Source organism: Triturus cristatus, chromosome 4_1, assembly GCF_964204655.1.
Source record: "Triturus cristatus chromosome 4_1, aTriCri1.1, whole genome shotgun sequence".
NCBI lineage: Eukaryota > Metazoa > Chordata > Amphibia > Caudata > Salamandridae > Triturus > Triturus cristatus.
In genome coordinates, this window is record NC_140585.1 from 1,211,544,965 (window position 1) to 1,211,567,246 (window position 22,282).

General features: G+C 43.8%; 1 protein-coding gene across 8 annotated transcripts in view; it reads left to right on the forward strand.

Annotated features, from left to right (window-relative positions):
• SCN8A (sodium voltage-gated channel alpha subunit 8) overlaps positions 1-22,282 on the forward strand; it is an 828,048-nt gene that overhangs the window by 139,373 nt on the left and 666,393 nt on the right. For all 8 annotated transcript variants that reach the window (XM_085654551.1, XM_085654553.1, XM_085654556.1 and 5 more), the window contains exon 2: positions 10,843-11,175. In XM_085654551.1, the coding sequence (XP_085510677.1) occupies positions 10,897-11,175 (279 nt within the window). In that variant the 5' untranslated portion in view covers positions 10,843-10,896. The remainder of the gene's footprint in view (positions 1-10,842; positions 11,176-22,282) is intronic.

Below are 22,282 nucleotides of genomic sequence, written 5' to 3' on the forward strand. Positions count from 1 at the left end.
AGTGCAAAACCTTCTAATGTTTGGCTCCATCTTCCATGTCTCAAAGGACATATTTAAAGACCCAGTAAAATCCAGGGTACTCAAGCCACGCATTGAAAGGAAATACATGCCTTCACCTACAGACCCAGTATATATCAGGGGTCACCCACCAGCAGACTCCTTAGTGGTCACTACTGCTAGGAAAAGAGTGGCATCACAAGGCATTGGAGAGGCGCCACCTCTTTACAAGGAGAGTAAACAGACAGATGCTTCAGGCAAACGAGTGGCCACAGGGCATGCAAGCCACTGGAAAATTGCTAATTCAGGGGGATTACTGTCTCGTTATAATAGGGCTATTTGGGATGAAATGCAGGATCTAATGCAATATCTCCCAGAGAAATACAGACAAGCATTGGCATAGCCAATAGGTCTCGCCTTTGGGACCTTATAAGTGTTTAGCCATGCAACAGTTGCATAACTAAATACTTATAAGGTCCCAAAAGCGAGACCTATTGGCTATGCAAAGCGGCCTTGCGGCCGCGAAAGTTAAAGTGATCGGGATCACGATCAAACATCAAAGGCCGGGAAAGTGAAAGTAATTGCGGTAAAGCGCGGCGCGCGCGCCCGCGCACATGCACTGTACCTCTAGGCTGGCCTGGTAGCACTTTTTGGAGCCCTCTCAATAAGTCTCGCCAGACCAGCGCATGCGCTGGGTCAGGCGAGACCTAAAAACGAGAAGAGTAAGTGACTGAGGGCAAACAATTCTCCAGTGCAGCAATCAGATGTGCACTGGATGGTGCTGACACTTCTGCAAGGGGCATTAACAGCTTAGTAATGCTGCGTAGACATGCGTGGCTACGCATATCTGGTTTTAAGTCAGAGGTTCAGCAGCACATTCTAAACATTCCCTTCGATGGATAACATCTTTTTGGGCCAGAAGTAAATACACAGCTAGAAAAGATCAAGAAAGATACAAACACTGCAAAATCTGTGGGTGCTTTATAAGCAACACCACAAAAGCAGCAGTCCTTTAGCCGCTATCAAGGGAGAGGGGCCTCCAAGAGTACTGCCACAGAGAGCAACAAAAGTAGCACCACCAAACAAGTTGAGGGTACTACAGAGGTGGCTACAAAAATAGAGGAAAGGGTAGAGGCACACCCATAAAGGGAGCCTCTACAACCAAACAATGACTTACCAAAACTTCTCCCGATCACGAAACACATGTGGGGATAGTCTGCAAAAATTCCATCAATTGTAGCCTGACATGACATCAGACCAATGGGTACTAGAAATCATCAGGAAGGACTATTGTCCAGAACTAAGCAATCAACCACCAATCATCCCACCAAGAAGACACGTATTAAATTAACAGAATCTACATCTGCTAATGGAAGAAGTAAAGGCATTATTAGAGAACGGCACCATAGAGACGGTCCCATTAAAACATCACAACAAAGGAGTATATTCCCTTTAGTTCCTGATACAAAGAAGGATAGGTCACTACATCCCATACTAGATTTGCATCCACTCAATCACTATGTAGTACTAACAGTACACTTCCACATGGTTACGCTTCAGGATGTAATACCATTGCTTCAGGAAGGCGCCTTCATAACTGCATTAGATTCGAAGGACGCATAATTTCACATCCCAGTCCACCCAGCACTATTGCACGGGTTGGGATTTACAATGCCACAAAATCCCATTTACAGCTGCTTCAAATACAACCATATCTCAATGCCAAACTCAATGTAATCTCTGGGACAGCACACCCCAACCCACAAAGGGTTCTCAGTCTCCAGAACCAAGTGGCTATTTTTCACCACATTGTCTTCTACCAGTCTAAAGAGTGATACACATTCTAGGTACAATGGCTTCTTGCATAGCAATAGTTCCTCATGCAAGACTACATATGAGACCCCTGCAGGGGTGCTTAACATTACAGTGATTATTACCAACAACAGGGGCAGCCCAACACACCTGAACCAGGGGCAATAATATATATTCCTAACAAAGGTTCAAGAAGCAATTTGCTTAAAAATACAAAAATAGCACACAAATATACAAATCATACACTAAACAAATATTTAATACATTAGTGAAAGAAAAAGAAAGAAATAAGAGTGCCCATATGCAAAAAAACAATCACTGTAAATTTATTACAAAATCTAAAACAGTTAATACAATAACGCTCAAAATAATATGCTGGTATACAAACAATACAAACCACAGACCAGACAAGTGGCAAACGAAAAAATACACGTTACAATGAGGGTACAGCATATACAAAATGAATGTGTCCTTCATACATTTTGGCCACATAGGCGTCAACGGCGTTTTGACCACTGTAGAATTACACGGTCCTCCTCAGGACTAAAAGTTCCATTGAGCGTCACAAACAATTCAGTGTCTAAAAAATACACATGGGTCACAGTTGTTAAAAAGTAAGCTTCTTCGAAAGAAAAGGCCCACTTAATTAAAAAGGAAAGAGAAGAAAAAAGGAGGAAACGAGTACCGTGCAGTAAAACTCCCACAGATACCCAACTGTGACCCATATGTATTTTTCGGACACTGAATTGTTTGTGACGCTCAATGGAACTTTTAGTCCTGAGGATGACCGTGTAATTCTACAGTGGTCGAAACGCCATCACTATTGAAGAACCTTACTTTCAAATATTCCAAGACAAAGTGCATTTACAGACAAATCCAAAGTTTCAACCAAAGATCATATCACCTTTCCATTTGAATTAATCTTTGGATTTACCTGTTTTCTTTCCAAAACCAGAAACAGTGGCAGAAAGAGCATTACAAACCCTTGAAGTCAAACAAGCTTTTCTGTACTATGTGGCAAAAACAAACTCTTTCATGAAAATACAACTATTTGTAGTCTTTTCAAAACCATGCAAAGGTAATGCTATCTCAAAATTGGGAATAACAAGATGGATAGTCAATGTATACAAATTTGCTACACCAAGACAAAACAAACACTAACAACTATGCCAAGAGCTCATTCAACAAGGAAAAAGGGATTATCAATGGCCTTTTTAGCAAATATCCAGCTAATTGTCATTTGTAAAGCGGCAGCATGGATAAACCTACACACTTTTATCAAACACTATTGTGTAGATGTGCAAACTAGACAACAAGCTCTAGTGGGACAAAATGTTCCACGCACATTATTTCAAGCAAACGCACCATCTCATGCCTAAAGCAACCGCGAAAGGGGTACTGCTTTGTTGTCCTGCATAGCATGCGTATCTGCAGCCAACACATGCTATGAATGGAGCATGTTTCTTACCCTGTAAGCATCTATTCGTAGCGTGTAATGCTGCAGATTAACATGCACCCTCTTGACTACCGGCAGGTATTAGATGGTGGAAGAAATACACACAAATTCAGTATGTTCAACAGCAAAGCTAACTTAGCAGACTATACCCTCACTTCCTTTAGGGCAGGGGCAAAAACATTATCTAACAAGGGGCCGTTGAATATGCGCAATACCTTGAAAAAAACAACTTGCAGAGTCCGTGCCAACACTAGATGGCAGGAGTGTGCATAGCATGTGAATCTGCAGCACTACATGCTACAAATAGATGCTGACAGAGTAAGTAACATACTGCTTATCAGCGCACTTTGAGTCTCTGTTGGAGGACTTTTTAACATATGTTTTCTTGGACTTTCCTTAAAGATCGCCAGCCAACCCTTTGATACAGCAGTTCTTTCTTCCAGAGTCTCCCATGCTGGATAGAAATGCATGATTCTCATCAAAGTTTCTTAATTTGGGTGTTGACGGAAACCAAAGATGGTTCAAAGCAGAACAGTTGTTTCTTCCTGTGGTGCTGAGGGTGATCCTCTTGCTAGCAAATGTTTCCTACGTAGTCCATTGCCTTCCGGATGTGACTTCGAATGTTAAATGGCAGCCAATGCCTGTGATGCTTCATAGCCCCAGCATTGATTCACCCACCAGGGATTCTGAGAAGTGAAGTTCTTCAGTTTTGAATATGATCAACCATAGCCAAAGGCATCTTAAAATCTCAGTTGTCCGGAAGAAAAATATAGAGACTTCAAAATTAAAATGCTTGTTGATGTTCCCTATTTTCTAAGCAGCTTTACTTTGGGCCTTAATTTTGAGAATTTGTTTCTTGTTTATATTTTTATATCATTTGCTACTTTACAGGTGGGGTATGTTAACTTTGGGTTCCTCACAAAGAGAAAAATTTGTATTTTGAAAATCTTGCATAAAGATATGCCCATTAGTTGGCTGACAAACCTACTTTTAAAGTAATTTTACATTGACATTTGGATGGTTAGCTTTGAGTTACTGATTAGCATTGGCACACACAGACTTTATGCTTTTGCTTTGATTCTACTATAGGGTGGAAATTCCTCAGAAAGGACTGCTCTTCAGTGTTGGATTCTTCATTGATTTATAAACTTGAATATCTCTAGTGGGCAGACTGGGAATCCTCAGTACTGGATGTATTAAAAGTTAAGATGTATTGCCAGTAAATACCAGTTCAGTATGACATATTTGAACAATCCATTCCCCTTATTGTAAGACTAGAACTCCAGCCTATAGGGTCACACGACTTAGGAGCTCCACTTCCCACAGACGTTTCCATGACTCCTAATTTCTGGTAATACGAAGTGAAAGAAGGTTCTGTTAGAACTAAGCGCTGAATAAACTATTTCCATTGGATATTGATACTTTTGTAGAAAGGTGGTTTACAGCTCTCTGGTGTCCACCATTTATTTATTTATTTGCTGGTATTTGTTAAGAGCGTAACACACCCTATCTAGGGACTCTTGACTTTTTGGTGAGTAATTGAGGAGCTTGGGAGTTATGTTGCACTGAGAACAGACGTTTATATCCTCCAGAAGAAGACATTACACCAAGTTCAGGGGAACTGAATTCCATAAAAGGGCACAATTAATCATTAATGCTCTCCCCCTATCATCAAGTTAAATTTGGGGGTAGCAAATCAAAATTCGTTTCTAGATCTAATCGATTGGTAAGGGGTGTATCTCATGCATATGCTGCCCATATATTTTGAGCCATGGGATAAAACATGCGATACATAAAGCATGAGGTTTTTAATATTATTGTTTGTTGTCTGCCTCCTGTGAAGCTGCAGCAGTGAATTGAAGACAGGCTAACATTTTCTAGATGCATTGGGTTTCTTTTTCTTCTTTTTTTGCTGAGTACTGGAGCTGTGCCAGATCTTAAGGGTGGGCACTGGATAAGTAGAGGAGTTCTTTTCAGATTAACTGATTGTCAAATTCTTGTGTGGATATCCTGTAAATTTGTTATGGCACCTGGTCCTTTCGGTTGTGCGTTAGCCATCCAAAGGTTATACTTTTACAAATGTTCTTGTAAAATGTCAGAAAGACATAGTAGAACAGCTTTAATCACCAGTGGTGTGGATAAATCATGGCCATTAAATAACTAAACTGTGTAACTGGCACATTTACAACCCTGTTCTACTGTTCTTTTTCATATTGTCCTGTAAGAGAAGTCCTACCGTTGGAGAGATGTCGATTTCATTACTAATGTTATTGTTGGATTGTTTCTAGTTCCGAGGTTTATTTTTAATAACAAAGTAAATTACAAATAATGTGAGCAAATATGTTTTTAAACAAAACACATAAGCCCTGGGGTAGTAGAGTACATAGCCCGGCACGAAATCCTCTACTACCAGTCCCCACTGGTATAAGACGTTAGCATAAACAGTTGTCATTGGCACGTCCAATACATTTTGGGTAACTGTTGAACCATCTCAAATAACTGTCTGTAAATTTATGGACCCCTGAATTTCTGATATCTTTATTGGTAAATACTTTTATCCAAACAGTACAATTGTCTAAAATATGATATATTTACGCCTACAGCAGAAGCACGTTTCACTGAGGACCACTTTCTCGAGGTTGTAAACAACATGAAAAAACATATAGCATAATCTTTACTAAAAATTTGTGAAAAGATTAATTTAAATCAAAGGATAATACTAAGAATTTATCATATGAGAATTCAAACATTCATGAATCATCTTAATGTGTTTAGAGCATATTAGTATAAGGTTTCTCAATTTCATAAATTGATACTCTTCAAAAATCCATGATTATTTTTAAATATAATATTTCCTATGAACCAAGTTAAAGAATGTATCCCTTAAATGATTATTATGGGTATAATAGCTTGGTTGATTGATTGTTTAGAGGATCCGTGAGAGTGGCTTCAGTCTGCTTTTTGGTTAATGTAAGTTGTATTCCTTTTGTTATTCCACAATTATAAGTTTGGAAAAATCATCACAATTTATTCCAAATGTAATCACTACTTAGTTACTCCTTTTAGACAGCAATATCATTTTTAAAAATAGTATGTCTTCTGTATCAATCCTTAAACATGCAAATGTCCTGGCAGCATAGGTCTCTTCAGATAAAAGTGGCCCAAAAACTAGGTGACCTGTTCTCTTCGGGAACTGTGTTTGTTTTTTGGGGGGGGGGGGGTGCTATTCAGTGACCCATTCATTAAAGAGGTGGGAAAATGTGCTCCCCTTTCACTTCCTTGTACAAAGCTCAGGCTTACATTAAGAAGTATTTTCGTCAAAGGTTTACTCGGGGGCTGGATGAAGCGCTCCGCCAGCCGTTACAACAATGCTCCCCGACGCTGATCATACCTCACTTAGTAAGAGCCACTGGCATAATAAAAGTAGATTTGAAGGTTGTTTTGCCCCTCAAGGGGTTCCACAAGATCAAGAGGCCCCAGGGGAGCACCGCTAGGTACTTCTTACTGCAGACATTATTCTGGTAAGTCTTCCCCTTTCTACGTGTTATGGCAGACTGCAGATTGCCAAGATTTGTCCACAATTGGAGACCGCTATCAAACTATTCTTGGATTTTACAGAGGGTCAATGGGTTCTACATAGATTTCTATTGTTCCCTAGGTCAGTCTTCTCGACCACGCCCGCTGTCCTTTTCAGAAGTAGACTCGCTACTGATGGAGACGTGGCAGATCTGGAAGTGAAATGTGCTTTCTCAAGGCCTTACGCTCATCCATGACAGTTTCTAGCAGTCTTTTCTTAGTTGAAACCTGCAACAGTTCAGTGAATGGCTAGTGTTCCACCCCTTCAAAATGAAGGGCATTCATTTCCTTCAGGACATCCTATGTCAAGGGGACTGGACGGGTTTGTCTAAACCTCAAGGATGTGTACCTCATGATCCCCCATCTTCAAATCACACCGCAGTTTTCTCCACCTGGAAACAACAAATCTATGAGTTCAAGACATTACCCTTCGGCCTCTCCTTGGCCACCATGATGCTTCACCAAGGTCTTGAAGCTGGGAATGAAAGACCTCAGAGTACAAGGCATTTGTCTCATCATCTACCTGGACGACATCCTACTGATGGATAGGTGCCCAAGCGATTAGCAGCCCAACATATGGAGACTATTAACCTGCTGGAAAGTATACGATTTTCCATCAAGGAGGAAATATCCCTGCTGTGCCCCTCACAGGAGGTGACCTTTTTTGCACTTGTAATAAACTTGGCAAGAACTATCCCCAGTCTCCCTTTGTGGGACTGCTCTCCTCCTTGATAGAGCCAGTTTTTCCAGGGATGCTCTATTACGGAGTTCTGCAGAGACTCAAGGCCGAACCTACTTGAAAGTGATACCCCTTTCGTTGGATGCAGAGGAAGATAACCATTGGTGAATGGCCCACATGGAGACATGGAATGGAAAGGCCATCTTCGGATCAGACCCCCATGAAATCAGAGTAGGATGCCAGTGGAACTAGCTGGGTCACTCACTGTGGGGTGTTTTCTACAGGAGGTGGTTAATCCGAAGAGGAGCTCAGCCTTCACATCAACTGTCTGGAACTTCTATTGGAGTCCTTTGCGGTCAAATGCTAGACCAGGGGAAAGACGCAATGTTGTGTACTGCTGAATATTGAAAACATTTTGGCAGTACTCTACTTAAACCACCTGACGTGAACAAATTCAAAAATCCTGACAGAGATAGCTAGTGATTTCTGGCATCTTTGCCTGAACAACCAGGCGACAGCGGAATATCTTTCAGGTATGCAGAACACAATGGCAAATTGGCACTCCAGACAGCTACAGGATTCATATATCTGGAAGCTGGACCCAGAGGTTTTACACATGATCGAACATACCTAGAGTTCGTTCTCTACCTTGTTGCATCATGTCTGGACCATCACATCAGTTGGAGACTGGAATTCAGCTCAACAGCGATGGATGAGTTCCTACACTACTGGAACCAAGATGGGATATTCATTCCCACTGCTCGCCATGATCACAAGCATCACAGCACCGATCAGGATAGAGAAGGCAAAGGTGATGATTGTCACCCTGATTGCAGGCCTGGTAAAAGCTATTTGCGTACTCGCTATGGCGAGTCAGATTTTATCAGGGGGAGCTATTTTTAGGGCATAATGGCATGTTATGGCTAGAGAGCTTGAGCTGGCAAAGAACAGGCGAACTGGTCATTCAGAATTTGAGTGAGCAATAAAGATACCTTTAAATCTTGTTTGCTGTGGGTTCAAAGAAAATGGTAAAATATCAGCTTGTATCTTACAAATTACCGCTGATTTTATCCTGGAGAATTTTTTACTGTTTTTTTAACTGACTGAAAAGTTTAATTCTTTTGTGAAGTGAACTGTCTGACAATCCTGCTGGGGTACAGGAAGTGTGAAATGAAAGGTTGTACGATATCACTTTTTTTAATAACACTCAAAATGTAAATAGCTTTTAAATGAACAGTATACATATTTCAAAATGTATCAGCAGTTAGAAAAGCACTTTTTGTTTGTAATTCAGAAGTGTGATGGGAACAAAGATTCAAATGAGATCAAAACAAATCAAAACACTTTACTTGGTGATGTGCAAATTATAAATATTTTTTTAAAACTCTATTTCCTCTCATTATCATTTGTACGCTCTGTGGTCTTATCAGTAAAACTGCATGTCAGTGAGACATTTTGTGGCCCATTTAATGGAAAATCATGCTTTAGTAATATATTTATTAAAAGTGAGAGATTTTAAACATAAACTGAAAAACATTCCTGCCTCAACTCTTATGACAATGCTTTTAGTGAACTAAGAGGCAAGTCAGGGGTCATTTGTACCCTATATGTGGGCTAGATTCTTATTATACATGGAACAAAGTTTAGTATATTCAATCAAACACAAGTATTTTTTTATTAGTTTTTGAGGCTTGGATTTGGAAATCTCGAGTGTTGGTATCTAGTTCTTGTGGAACTTTCCTGTAATTCTTTGATCCCTCTTCCCCCATCATCCATCAGAATTTGGAGGGTATTTTTCACCACCTGGTGATGGACGGCAGCCTGTGATTGATGGCATGGAGGATTACCAGGGAGATCTAAGGCTTATCAGCACAAGCTGAAGAGCTCATCCAGAAGGCATTGGCAGATAACAGTCAAATAATATAGATCGTCCTGGAAAAGATGGCTTAGTTGGTGTATTGGACGACTGCTGGATCACTTATGGCCACAACTGGTCCATAATCTAAATTTGTGGTTTAAATTTGCTATTTAGGGTGGTGCTTACAGGTCAGTAAATTATTATTTTTTCTCCATATCAGCTGGACATATACCGATTGATGGCATGCAGGTAGGTGACCACCCGTTGGTAAGGAAGCTATTAGGTGATTTGACTTTTAGTACTCCCAGGGCCATGTCACTGCACCTTGTGCGATATAAATAAAACCCAGAATTCCGTCCTCTTTGCTACAGCATAGATACATGACTAGGGCTGAATGGTCAGGGAATCTGCCAATTCTGCTTTGCAGTGTCTCCGGCAGGAGAGTTTAGGATGCATGGGCCCTAGGTATATCAGGCATGATGCTCATCCCAGAGAGGATCACCTTTAACTTGAGTAGGATAAAAAATGTCACTCCAGAGTAATCTCATATTTCCCTTAATAGACTGTCCAAAATAGTTTGTGGTTGAATGCTTAAAAGCGTATGAGGCCATGAAGGAGGATGTTGGACCAGCTCCATTTAAGGCTGTGTCCTCCACCCACCAATGCTAGATGGGTTTGGTGGATAATGCTAGAGGCTGGCATTGTTTATTTGGAACCCACTTGACCAGAGGGATCATGGCATCTAAGGCTTTTTCTATGGGAGTGAAAATGGAGGACATCATGAATGCAACAGACAGGTTCTCTAATATCGCCTTCAAGACGTTTTAGTTAAAAAAATTTGTGGATATAGCCTTTCTGTTGGTAAGTAAGTTGGAATTTGCCTAGTCCTTACCTTTGGTCCTGATACATAGACCGAAACAAATACTAGCTAAAGTAAAAGAAAGTTTCAGTTCTATTAAGTACACGGAGGCCAGTACTGTCCCACCCACGGTTTCTGATTGCATCGGAGACAGCTCTCTGTATTCTTTATAAAAATGCAGGTTTTAAAGAGGGGTTGCGTAGGAGTTCCAGACTTAGTACGATTTATTGTAAGTAATGCTTTTAAGGAAAGTTGCTTCTGAGAGCAATGTATTTTACCATTAATGAATGATTTTGTTCTATTTATGTTAGCCTCCCATTATTATAAATTTGTTTTAAGCAAGCTGCTACTGATGAAAACCATTTGCAACATTTTGGCTTTGCTTACGGTTTATTTGGTCTTAGATAGCTAAGATATTGTTTTTGAATAAAGCTTCATAAGGTAGTGTGGAAGAGAGGACATGTGAGGCTAACCAATATAATGAAGTGTCTGCATTTTTTACTGCTTCTCAGTTACTTGTAATATGCATCATACTAAAGATCCTTAGTAAGATATTCTTCTTGTTTCTACATAACTAATGGTTTTATGTCCTTCTTACTCCACAGAGCTGACCTGTCCTGGAAAAGACCTAATTAACAACGGTGTTGCAGGATGAAAAGATGGCAGCGCAGCTTATTGCACCACCGGGCCCTGATAGTTTCAAAAGATTCACCCGCGAATCTCTGGCGGCTATTGAAAAGCGAATTGCTGAGGAGAAGGCAAAGAAACCTCCAAAGCCCGACACCAGTCACCGAGATGATGATGATGATGAAAATAAACCAAAACCAAGCAGCGACCTGGAAGCGGGCAAAAACGTGCCATTTATTTATGGCGACGTCCCTTCAGAAATTCTTGCTGAGCCAATTGAGGACTTGGACCCTTATTATTTAAACCAGAAAGTGAGTTTGCCAGAGAGAGCTCTCAGGGCTCTTGCCTGATTTTTCGCTTTCTTCTTTGATAGGAGAGGTTCACAAAGTATTGGTACAATCTTAAAAGCTAGCCTGCACATACAAGACACTTTTTGTCTTGAATAGATATTGGTTTACATTCAGGCTTTACATTTCCATATGGTATTCATCAATAGTCTGATTTCAATGTTGACAAATGTGTGTTCGTACAGAATTTGTGTTAAAACTGGTAACACATTTCTTCATATGCTTATTTGATAGAACTGATATGAGGATAGCAGGCCATCGTCGAATATGTACAAGCTTACATCCTTCATCAAAAGTATTGGGTCACATTTCAAGTTACCTAAAATCTACACTACTTTTATTAATGGGGGTTTGGTGAATACAGTTAAGGGATTCTTGTGTAGTGTTTATATCCACAGTTTTCTACTAATACGTTTTTTGGCAGTGAATTTAGTTAATAACAGGTATGAAAGGGCGGTGTATTGTTCTGCAGATATCTTTTTATTCAATAGGACCATGTTCAACCTCTGGCATTTAATCTTCTGCTGGTTAGTTTCAAGTCAGGCTACTGAGTGGCAGAAAACATAGGAGACAATAGAATTTACCCTTCTCTGTGGAAAGTGTAATACTGAATACAAAGCTATGGCTCCATTACATCTTACATCCCACTTTGGCTTATTGTTCAAAACCTCCTGAGTCTTTATTAAATAGTAGCGTTTGGATTGGCACACCATTTACTTCTGTGCTGGCAGCCCTGCCTTCCTAAATGTTTTCCTTGCAAGGAATATGTTCAAGATGTTGACAAACTTAAAATGCAATTGTGTGCCTTTACAAAACTGACAAAGCTCAATAGATAACCCTCTGGTAGTCTCCTTTAGAGATTTTGTGTTGCAGTACCTGAAGGTAGGCATACATTTATTCACAGGCTAGGTGTCTCATTGTGCAAGATTGATTTAAGCATTGATAAAGCCTGTAAGTTTGGCTTGCAGGTTGATTTGTGAGACCAAGCACATGGTGTTGTCACATTTATATTTCATGGTACACTGACATTTTATGAGAAATGGACATCTTGATGTAGTTGCTGTGGTTGCCAAAGTCACTTCTCTAATGGCAAACTATTACAGTAACTTCTCTTTAGCCGTGCATTGGAATTAATGTGTTGTGCTGTAAAGTGAACCAACGTGCCTTGTATTGAAATTTAAATAAGAAAAAGGACTGTCTTTTGTTTGTGCTTGGATGAGAGAGAGTTGACTAGCTCACAGTGTTTCAAGATGTAAAATATTTCCTCATGCATTGCAGTGGAAGCACTTCCTAGGAGGTGGAAGTATGCACCAAAACAGCTAGTATGCTGAGGTTTGAGATGTATATTCTTCTGGGCTGATCCAAGATTTGAAAAATGCAGTTTCAGAGCAGTGGCTGAAGGAGGTTGACCCAAATAATTCAGTGATTTAAGGTGCTTGATCCAAATACCAATATATGTGTATTGTAAACATTTAGTCAGCTGACAACTGTGCTGTCAAGTCAGACCTAAAAAGGAACACTTTTTATGTTCACATTATTTTTTTCTGTAATTATTTTCTACTGGACTTTGAACTGAACTGCGCAGCAGACCCGATAGGAGTATTAGATTAATTTTTATTTTATATGGGTTTTTGCTTAGTGCAGAGGTGGACCTAAGGTGGAGGATGTACATAGGTTAGGAAGATGCATTCCAGAGAATGCACATTACAAATTCACAAACTAACTTTTACAAAAGTAATAGAGCATATCTGAGGTAGACATGGTCAACATGACAGCAAGACAGGTGTGCATTACAGAAGCAGATGGTGTAATCGGGTCCAGGGGTAAAGGGAGGGGAGTGAGAAGAGAACTATGTAGAGTTCTTTCCTGAAGGTCAGGAAGGAGATGGTCAATCACCGTGGATTGTGGAGTCATTTTAGAGGATCAGTCAAATAAGGGAAGTACTTGTCCTCTTATTTTCTCTCTACTTGCTGTGTAAATTTCACGTATGATCCGTTTAGTTCAGCAGGGGTTTGTCCAGGATAATTTCAGTGGTTCTACTATTTTCAAGTGTTTCCATATTGTTAATGTGTGAACCAAGTACATATAGGTGCATAATACCTTTTGTAAACCTGGCCAGCATAAATATATTTTCATGCCTAGATTTTAAAGCTGTAAATATATATTTTTTAAATCTTTTTATTAACATTTCAAAATATAAACATCGTAGGTCACAGTATTGCAGCATATATGATTTATATACTAGAACGCATTCTTTATACAGGCATATTCATTAAGGGTATTAATGCATTGTCTCTCTTTGCCTCCGTTGGTACATGTCTCTATTGTTCCCTGCCAGTTTGGTTGTTGGGGAGATACAAAGTCCCCCTCGGTAAGGTGTAAATATTTGCTTAACTGTACTCGCAACATTTCGTGGCACATAGCCTTGAGACAGAGAAGTTATTTTACTTTGTTACACATATATATTGGTAATATTATAGTCTCTGAACAGATCGTATGTCAGGGACGGATGATTCTGCAGTTTCCGGAAGAATTAGGGATCACCTGGAATTGTTCTTGTGAGTACTGTAGTTTATCATAAATGCCCCATAACCTTAGGTACTGGTGCATAGCAGTAGTTAGCCGAGACTCTAATTACTTGACTTATTAATGTTATGATGGTTTAAAAATAAATGACTTTTATTTACCGTCAGGAATGTAGGGTAATTAAAGTTAGAAGGAGCAAAGAAGGTTAGAGGATGCTGTATTATGATCCCCAATTTCAATTTAGTGCTTAAACTCAAGTACCTATTAAACTAAATGCTCATTCATTTGGGCTGGATGTTAGCTTGTGGAGCAGTGACTGCACGGCTATGACAATCTCTGGATCCATTTGAGTCCTCAAAAGACAGCTATGTTTCTGAGCATAAGTGACAGTTAATAAAAATTATTAAAAGGGCTGGACTGTAAATGCATAGAGATATCTAGCTTAGTTATCTCGTTCCGTCTAGTTTTGCCACTAGCACATTTATTAGTAGATTTAAGTCAGTGTTATGAGCCTGAACCGAAACACCACCAAATTAATTGTACTGAACCCAAAGACTGTTTTGCGGGTCTAGGGGTTTCCTGTGTCTCAGACTCATTAGTTGTTGGCATTTGACACTAGTCATGAGACCAACTGACAGACAAACTGGTCTGTAGTTCAGTTCAGGGTACTATGTTTAAGTTTACCAAGGGCTGCGAAGGGGAAATACTCAGGGCCAACCTCACTTGAAGAACATACCTAACTTGAAGGGCCCTGTAGATATTGGAGAGAGTCTTATTTTGTTAGTTCTAGTTCCTGAACATGTCAGGATAAAGGTTCAAGATCTAACTCGTGACATAACGGGAGTTCCTCACAGAGTCAGAAGTGCCAACCAAAGTACATGAAAGAGCCAACAATTTAAGATTAACACCGGAGGGCTTGGTTTGACACCAGGTATGGATATCTCTGTTTATACCATTCAAAGCCTTTGTTTCTGTTGCCAAGGGAACACACTGGACCAATGACAAGGGCCCAATTTAGTTTAAGGTGAGGGTGACACCAGATTTGTAATATGTGAATACTCAGGAGCTGTAGGGTATACAAAGGTGGTTTACAGTGTCTTTGTTTCAGCTTGAACTGACATTCCCACTGGATGAAAATAAGTCCTCCAGGAAAATTGGGAGGGGGGGGGGGGGGCAAGAAATCCTTGCAGCTGCTACCAAATTCAGACATTGGCAAGCATGCAAAAATGTGTAAACCGGCAGATGAGCAGTGTCTTGTGGCTTAACAGTCCTATAACTTAGATGTTGCCTTCTTTTTAGTGTCCCCGTATACAGTCAGTTTAGCATTTTACAAATCCTGGATATTCCTGAGTTCTGGGGACTAGGAATGGAGTTGGAGACTTCTGCTCCTGAACAAGGCCCGTGCCCCAACCCAGCTGTTTTTAGCATTTTAGTACTGGTGCATAGAGTGCATACAACTCATATACCCACATAAAGCTTGCACTGGATTTACGGTACCATTTACGGAGTTTGTGGGCCCTGATTGCCATTTTATTTGTCAGGGATTAGGGAATCCTGAAAAGAATTAGCAGATCTAAAGCCATATTCTTTTTATTTTTTGTTTTTTAGATTTGGCCTGTGGCTGTGGTCCTTTTGAGGGTCCCACCCCCACTCATTGCCTGGAGGTCAGAGTCTGCCTACCATATCCCTTCATATGGCCTTAGAATTTTTTCAAAGGAACTGAGCCTTATATTGTTAAATGTTCGCCACAAGAGAAATCTTTCTCTTGCGCCAGTGAGTTGGGTCCCCTGTTACAACATTGTAAACATGCATTTAAAAGGGACAAATGGAGAAAAGCTTCCTCACCCAATCTGAATCATTTGGTTTTTGTAATTTCCGGATTTGGCAATGGATTTTGAAACCCACACGAAACAGAAATGCGTAATTTTGATGTATTTTTTAAAATCTTTATTCTCATTTAATGCATAAACTTACAAAAAGAGATACCTTCTTACAGTACAAAATGATAGTTTCATACAGGGCATACCTATGTACCCTGGTACTCCCAATGCATAAGTTTGGGGCTAAGCAGTATCTCTTCCTGTACAGATATACTTAAATGTTAATCCCTTAAAGCCTACTGGGCAACTTTTTAAAATGCTTCTAGCTCTAAAACTACTTGACTGATTTAAACAAACCCATCCTAAGCATGCTGTCTGTGTAAGGTTCTACTTTCATGTCAAGTTTGGTGCAAATCCATTAAGCACTTTGGGAGGTAGCTGAGAGCACAATTTCTTATGGGAGCTCAAATAGGAATACATTTAAAAGCATTTTCTCTATCATTACGATGTTGTAGTTTTACACATCTTTCTATTGCACTTTGCACGTGTTACTTTGTTTGCTGATAGAATCTATTGGCTGTGGCACTACATTTCTATGTGCAGGTACTACAGGAGGTACAACAATGGTGTATTTGGTCGATGCTGATATGTATCGAGGCAGAATAGGCATTCTAGGTTAGTGCAGTATAAATTGGAATTTTAAGTCTGCTCATAGCCCTGCTACCCTCAACCTAAAAAATACCAGAAGTCACACAGTACACAATGTCCTAAATACATAACACGCAAATCTGAAAGAGACACGTTAGTGATAGATCCCTTACCTTAGAATATCCCCAGGCGTCAGACTGGATCCGGAAAGTTTTTGTCAGCAGTCCCCCTGCGCGTCGGTAGGTGTCGTCGTACGGCTTCGTGTACGTAGCTGGTGTCGTAGCCGCCGAGATGACGTCGTCAGAGCTACTTAGATGCGCCCATGCGTGCTGTCGTCAGTTCTTTCTTTTTCTGCACAGCAGCGCAGATCCGAGAGAAAGCAGTACCCCTAGTTAAAAGTTTTAACTTGGTTTCTGACACCTTCTTTGTCGTGTACTTGACTCCTGGTGCAATAGAAATGCCCGGGTTTACGTCCTGTAGGGTATGCTATCGAAGCATGTCGGTATCGGACCCTCACGACGTGTGCCTCTTCTGCTTGGGGCACGCCCATGACCCCGAGGCGTGCCCCGATTGCCGGGCCATGGCGCCGAACGCTTTGCGGGAGCGTTCCCGAAAGTTGTTGGAAGCCCGGCAATCGGTTCCACTCCGATCAAGGTCCCGATCCCGTGGGAGGTCAAGGTACCGGTCGCGGAGCCATCAGTATCGCTCGTCGGAATCGGGGACAGGTAAGTCTCGGCGCCATAAAAAGTCGAAGAAGCGTTGTCGCTCTTCTACCCCTCACCGGTCGCGGGATGCGGTGGAGGGGGCAGGCGGTAACTCCCCTGCGGCCCAGTTGGAGCCTCCGTCGTTGGCAGCGGCCTACCCTCCCTTTCCAGGGCCGCACGTGACTTCGGACGAGGTGCAGGCCTTTATGTCGGCTTGGCGCCATTTGTTTGCCCCGCTGGGTCCCTCCGGAGCGCCTTCGGGCCCCACGGATCCATCAGAAGGGTTTTCCCCCATGCCGCCGCCTCTGTCCCCGGCTACGCCGGCACTATACCCTGCGGCGCTGCCGGCTCCGGCCTCGGCTCGGGCGCCGGCTCCGGTGCAGGCTCGGGCGCCGTCTCCGGTGCCGGCTCCGGCGTTGGCGCCGGCCATGGATCCGGCTCCGGCGCCGCCGCTGATGCCGGATGGCGCCGACCCGGGTCTGGTATCTTACCCTCCCATTCCATTTCTTGGAGGGGAGTTTATCCCGTTTCCCAGGGCACCTCATCCTTACCGGCCCCTTCAGCAACCGGTGGACGAAGGGGAATACTGGGAGGTGTCTGAGGACCCTCTTGCAGTTCAATGCGAGGATGAGCCTGAGTGGGAAGGCGATGTGGAGTGTGCAGTGGATCTGGATTTCTCCACACACCCTGGTACTCTGTCCCCTTCTTCCATGGCCATGGAGGAGGTTGGGACTTTTTCGGTGGTTTTGCGTCGGTCTGCTGAGGCTTTTAACCTCGAGCTACTTTCTGTACCTATCAGGACGAATCTCCTGACTGAGGTTCTGCAGCCGCAGTCGTCCTCTGCGGAGCCGCTACTGCCTTTCAATGAAGCGCTTACTGATATCCTGTTGGGCACCTGGATTAATCCTAACACAGGAGTCTCTGTAGACAAGAGTGTGGCGCGCCGCCATCGCCCGGCGCCGGGTGATCCCAGCTTTCTCACACAACACCAGACGCCTGAGAGTCTGGTTGTCCAAGCCTCTGCCTCGCCGAGTGCGTTCCCTTCTGCTCCTCTGGACAAGGAATCTAGGAAACTGGAGCAATTTGGGAAAAAGATTTTCACATCTGCCAGCTCTGGGTTGCGGGCGGTGAATACTGTGTGCCTACTAGGCTGCTTTTCCCATTCTGTGTGGGACACTGTGGCACAGGTGTTGCCTCAGTGCCCTGTGAAAGCACGGGCGGTTCTTTCCCAAGCCATTACCGAAGGGAGAGATGCTGCAAATGTTACTATTCGTTGTGGACTTGACACGGCCGATTCTCTCGGTAGGGCACTTTCCACAACTGTGGCGCTCCATCGTTCTGCTTGGCTCCGAACTACTGGCTTTTCTGGGGATGTCCAGAACACCCTGTTGGACATGCCCTTTGACGGTACACACCACTTTGGTGATAAGGCGGATAGCACCCTAGAACGCTTTAAGGACTCTCGGGCTACGGCCCAGTCCTTGGGTCTCGCCACCACGCGTACTCCCGCGGGGTCTGCTTTTCGGTCCTTTCGAGGTCAAGGTCAGGGCACCCAGGCGCATTCTTTTCAGACCCGCAAGGCTGCGCAGCCACAGTCTCAGCACAGCCGCGGACGTGGGACCCGCCGTGGTGGGTCCCGAGGACTGCGGACGGGTCAGTCCACCACCTCCCCGGCCGCCGCCGCCTCTAAACCTTCCTAGTCCTGTGTTTCAGGCCCACCTGACGCCAGTGGGTGGCAGGATTCGCTATCACCTTCCCCACTGACGCACCATAACCTCGGACAGGTGGGTTCTGCAAATAGTCCGCAGGGGCTATTCCCTCCCCTTCGAATCTACCCCTCCGGCCATGCCACCTCAGTACCACCGCATGTCAGGGGAACACTTGGCACTTCTCCAGAAGTTATGACCCTCTTGGCCAAGGGGGCCGTCGAGCGCGTTCCGACGCCAGAAGCAGGTTGTGGTTGTTACTCCCACTACTTCTTGGTTCCGAAGAAGGACAAAGGTCTGTGCCCTATCTTAGACCTCCGGAACATCAATCGCTTCCTCCGGAAGGAGAAGTTCAAGATGCTCATGCTATATCAGGTCCTGTCTGATCTAGACCCGCAAGACTGGCTGTTAGCGTTGGACTTGCAGGATGCTTATTTTCATATTCCCATCCAGCCAACCCACCGGCGTTACCTACGGTTCACGGTGGGCCATGAGAACTTTTAGTTTACCGTGCTCCCCTTTGGCCTCACCAGCGCCGCTCGGATGTCCACGAAAGTGATGCCGGTGGTCGCAGCTCATCTGCGCAGATCAAGAGTTTCAGTCTTCCCCTATCCCGACGACTGGCTGTTGAAAGCGGGCTCTCCCCAGGCAGTCGTCTCCCACCTCCAGACTACGGCCAACCTCCTGCATTTGCTGGGGTTTTCCATCAACGTGCCGAAGTCGCACCTGATTCCCTCTCGGAAGCTCCTCTTCATCGGAGCAGTTCTGGATACGGCGCTGTTTCGGGTTTATCCTCCCGAACAGCGAGTATGGGACATTCGGGCTATGATTCTGATCTTTCGGCCCTAGTCCTGGCTTTCGGTCAGGAAGACATTGAGGCTGCTGGGCCTCATGGCCTCCAGTGGACGCAGCATCGGCGGAACCTGTCCTACTAGGTCCATATCTCGGAGGGCACTGCTCAGGACTTGCAGTGGTGGTTCACGAACCAGCGTTGGGTCAGCGGCAGATCCCTCTCCCTTCCCCAACCGGAGCACACAGTAGTGACGGACGCGTCCCTCCTGAGATGGGGCGGCCACATGGGAGAGGCGGAGATCAGAGGCTTCTGGTCTCCGGCGGAGTCCAAGTTCCATATTAACCTTTTGGAGCTCCGGGTGATCCTACTTGCACTCAAAGCATTCCTTCCCTCTGTCAAGGGGTGGGGATGTGGACCCCATGTCAGGAGGCTCTACTTCTCTGGATGTGGCTGGAACGTCAAGGCATTTCCTTGGTGGTTCAACACCTGGCAGGTTCACTGAACGCCAGGTCTGAGGAACTCGGCCGACGGTGCATGTTGGATCACGAATGGCGTCTTCACTCGGAGGCGGTGCAAGGTCTCTTTCAGCAGTGGGGAGAACCTTGGTTAGATCTATTCGCCACCGAAGAGAATGCGCAATGTCAGCAGTTCTGTGCGTTGGAGTTTCCAAGGCGGCACTTGCTAGGCGACACTTTTTGTCGTGAGTGGAGTTGCGGTCTGTTGTACACCTTTCCGCCTATACCACTTCTGCCCAGAGTGCTGAAGAAGATCAGGCGCGACCAGGCCCAAGTCGTTCTTGTGACACCGGACTGGGCTCGAAGAGTTTGGTATCCCGAGCTACTCAGGAAGAGCGTGGATCCCCCGATCCAACTGCCTCTTCGGGAGGATCTCCTGTCGCATCAACAGGGGACGGTCCTCCACCTGAACCTGTCCAGTCTCCACCTCCTTGTGTGGAGATTAAACGGCGACAGCTGATCCCATTTGACTTGCCTCCCGAAGTCTGTAATGTGATTCTGGCAGCCAGGCGTCCCTCCACTAAAACGGTATATGCATGTCGGTGGAAAAAATTTGTGGCATGGTGCTCAGCAAAATCTGTTGATCCTCTTGCTGCCCCTCTTTCTGAGGTCCTATTGTTCCTCCTTTCTTTGGCTCAGCAGGGCTCTGCTTTGGGCTCTATCAAGGGCTAACTCTCTGCTTTTTCAGCCTTTCTTAGGTTGCCTCATCAGCCCTCTCTTTTCAAGCCGCCGGTTGTCAATAGATTTCTCAAAGGCATTACTCACCTTTTCCCCTCCTATTCCTTTTGTGATGCCTCAATAGGACTTGAACCTGGTTCTCACATATCTGATATGCGCTCCATTTGAGCCTCTTCATAACTGTCCTTTGCGGTTATTGACTTTGAAAACTGTCTTCCTGGTGGCCATCACCTCCGCTCGGCGGGTAAGTGAGCTCCAGGCTCTTTCCTGCAAACCTCCTTTCCTGGCGATTCATCCGGACAAGGTTGTACTTCGACCGCGTCCCTCCTTTCTACCAAAAATAGTCTCTGCCTTTCATCTCGGGCAAACTGTAACTCTGCCCACTTTCTTTCCGCCTCCTTCAAGAGAAGAGGAAAGGCTCCACCATCTGGACCCAAAACTTGCGCTTTCGTTCTATCTCAACCGCACACAACAGTTCCGGGTGGATGACCAGCTCTTTGTTGTCTACGTGGGCGCCAAGAAAGGCCGGGCAGTGTACAAGCGAACTATCTCCCGATGGGTTGTCTTGTGCATTAAAGCCTGTTACTCTCTGGCTAAAAAGGAACCTCCGGCTGACATCTATCAGGCGGCCACTTGGGCCTCGTTGCATACTTTCACTAAGCACTATTGCCTTGACAGTCAGGTCCGGAGAGACGGCTTCTTGGGCCGTTCAGTTCTCAGTGACTTTCTGGTTTAATCTCACTTCGCAGACCCACCACCGGGGTTGGTATTGCTTGGGTATGTATTCTAAGGTAAGGAATCTATCACTAACGTGTCTCTTTGCAGATGCACAAGTTACTTACTTGTGTAATAATATATCTGTAAGACACATTAGTTAGTGATAGATTCCTTACCACCCGCCCATCCTCCCCGTTCTGCGAACTGTTCTCTAGGGTTCAGATCATCATTTTCAGGGCCCTCGTTCTATTGCATCAGTAGTCGGTCTCTGGCATGGCTCTGTGCTTCTGGCGCGGAAAAGTTGTGTACAGAACTGACGTCAGCGCGCGTGGGCGCGTCTAAGTAGCTCTGATGACGTCATCTCGGCGGCTACGACGCCAGCGACGTACGCGGAGCCGTACGACAACGCCTACGGACGCGCAGGGGTACTGCTGATGAAAACTTTCCGGATCCAGTCTGACGCCTGGGCATATTCTAAGGTAAGGAATCTATCACTAACTAATGTCTCTTACAGATATATTGTTTCACAAGTAAGTAACTTGTGCATCAAGGAGAATACAATGGAAATAACAAAAAAAATTCAGATCAATCTATCACATTTTTTTAATAAAATTGATCATATAGCAACATTCCATTTGTGGTATCAATACTGATTTACACATCACACAGTATTTTATTTGGCAGTGCCAGCCATCCATTTCTATATTGGCAGTCAGTTTCTCTATTGACACCCAGTTGTGATGTAATCAGACAACACGTGTTCCGCAGGAAACTCCGCTCCTTCAGAGCTGCAAGGTACTCTCAAAGTTCTCTGTATCTTATTGTGTTTTTCCCTATATGCCGGTTCCCCATTCATTCACAGCACTGATCACACCCCTATATTCTCCATGAGTTTCTTTAGTGGGTTTCTCTCATTTGAACAAATGCCCATTAACATACCGATGAGCATATTTTCAAGAGGTAT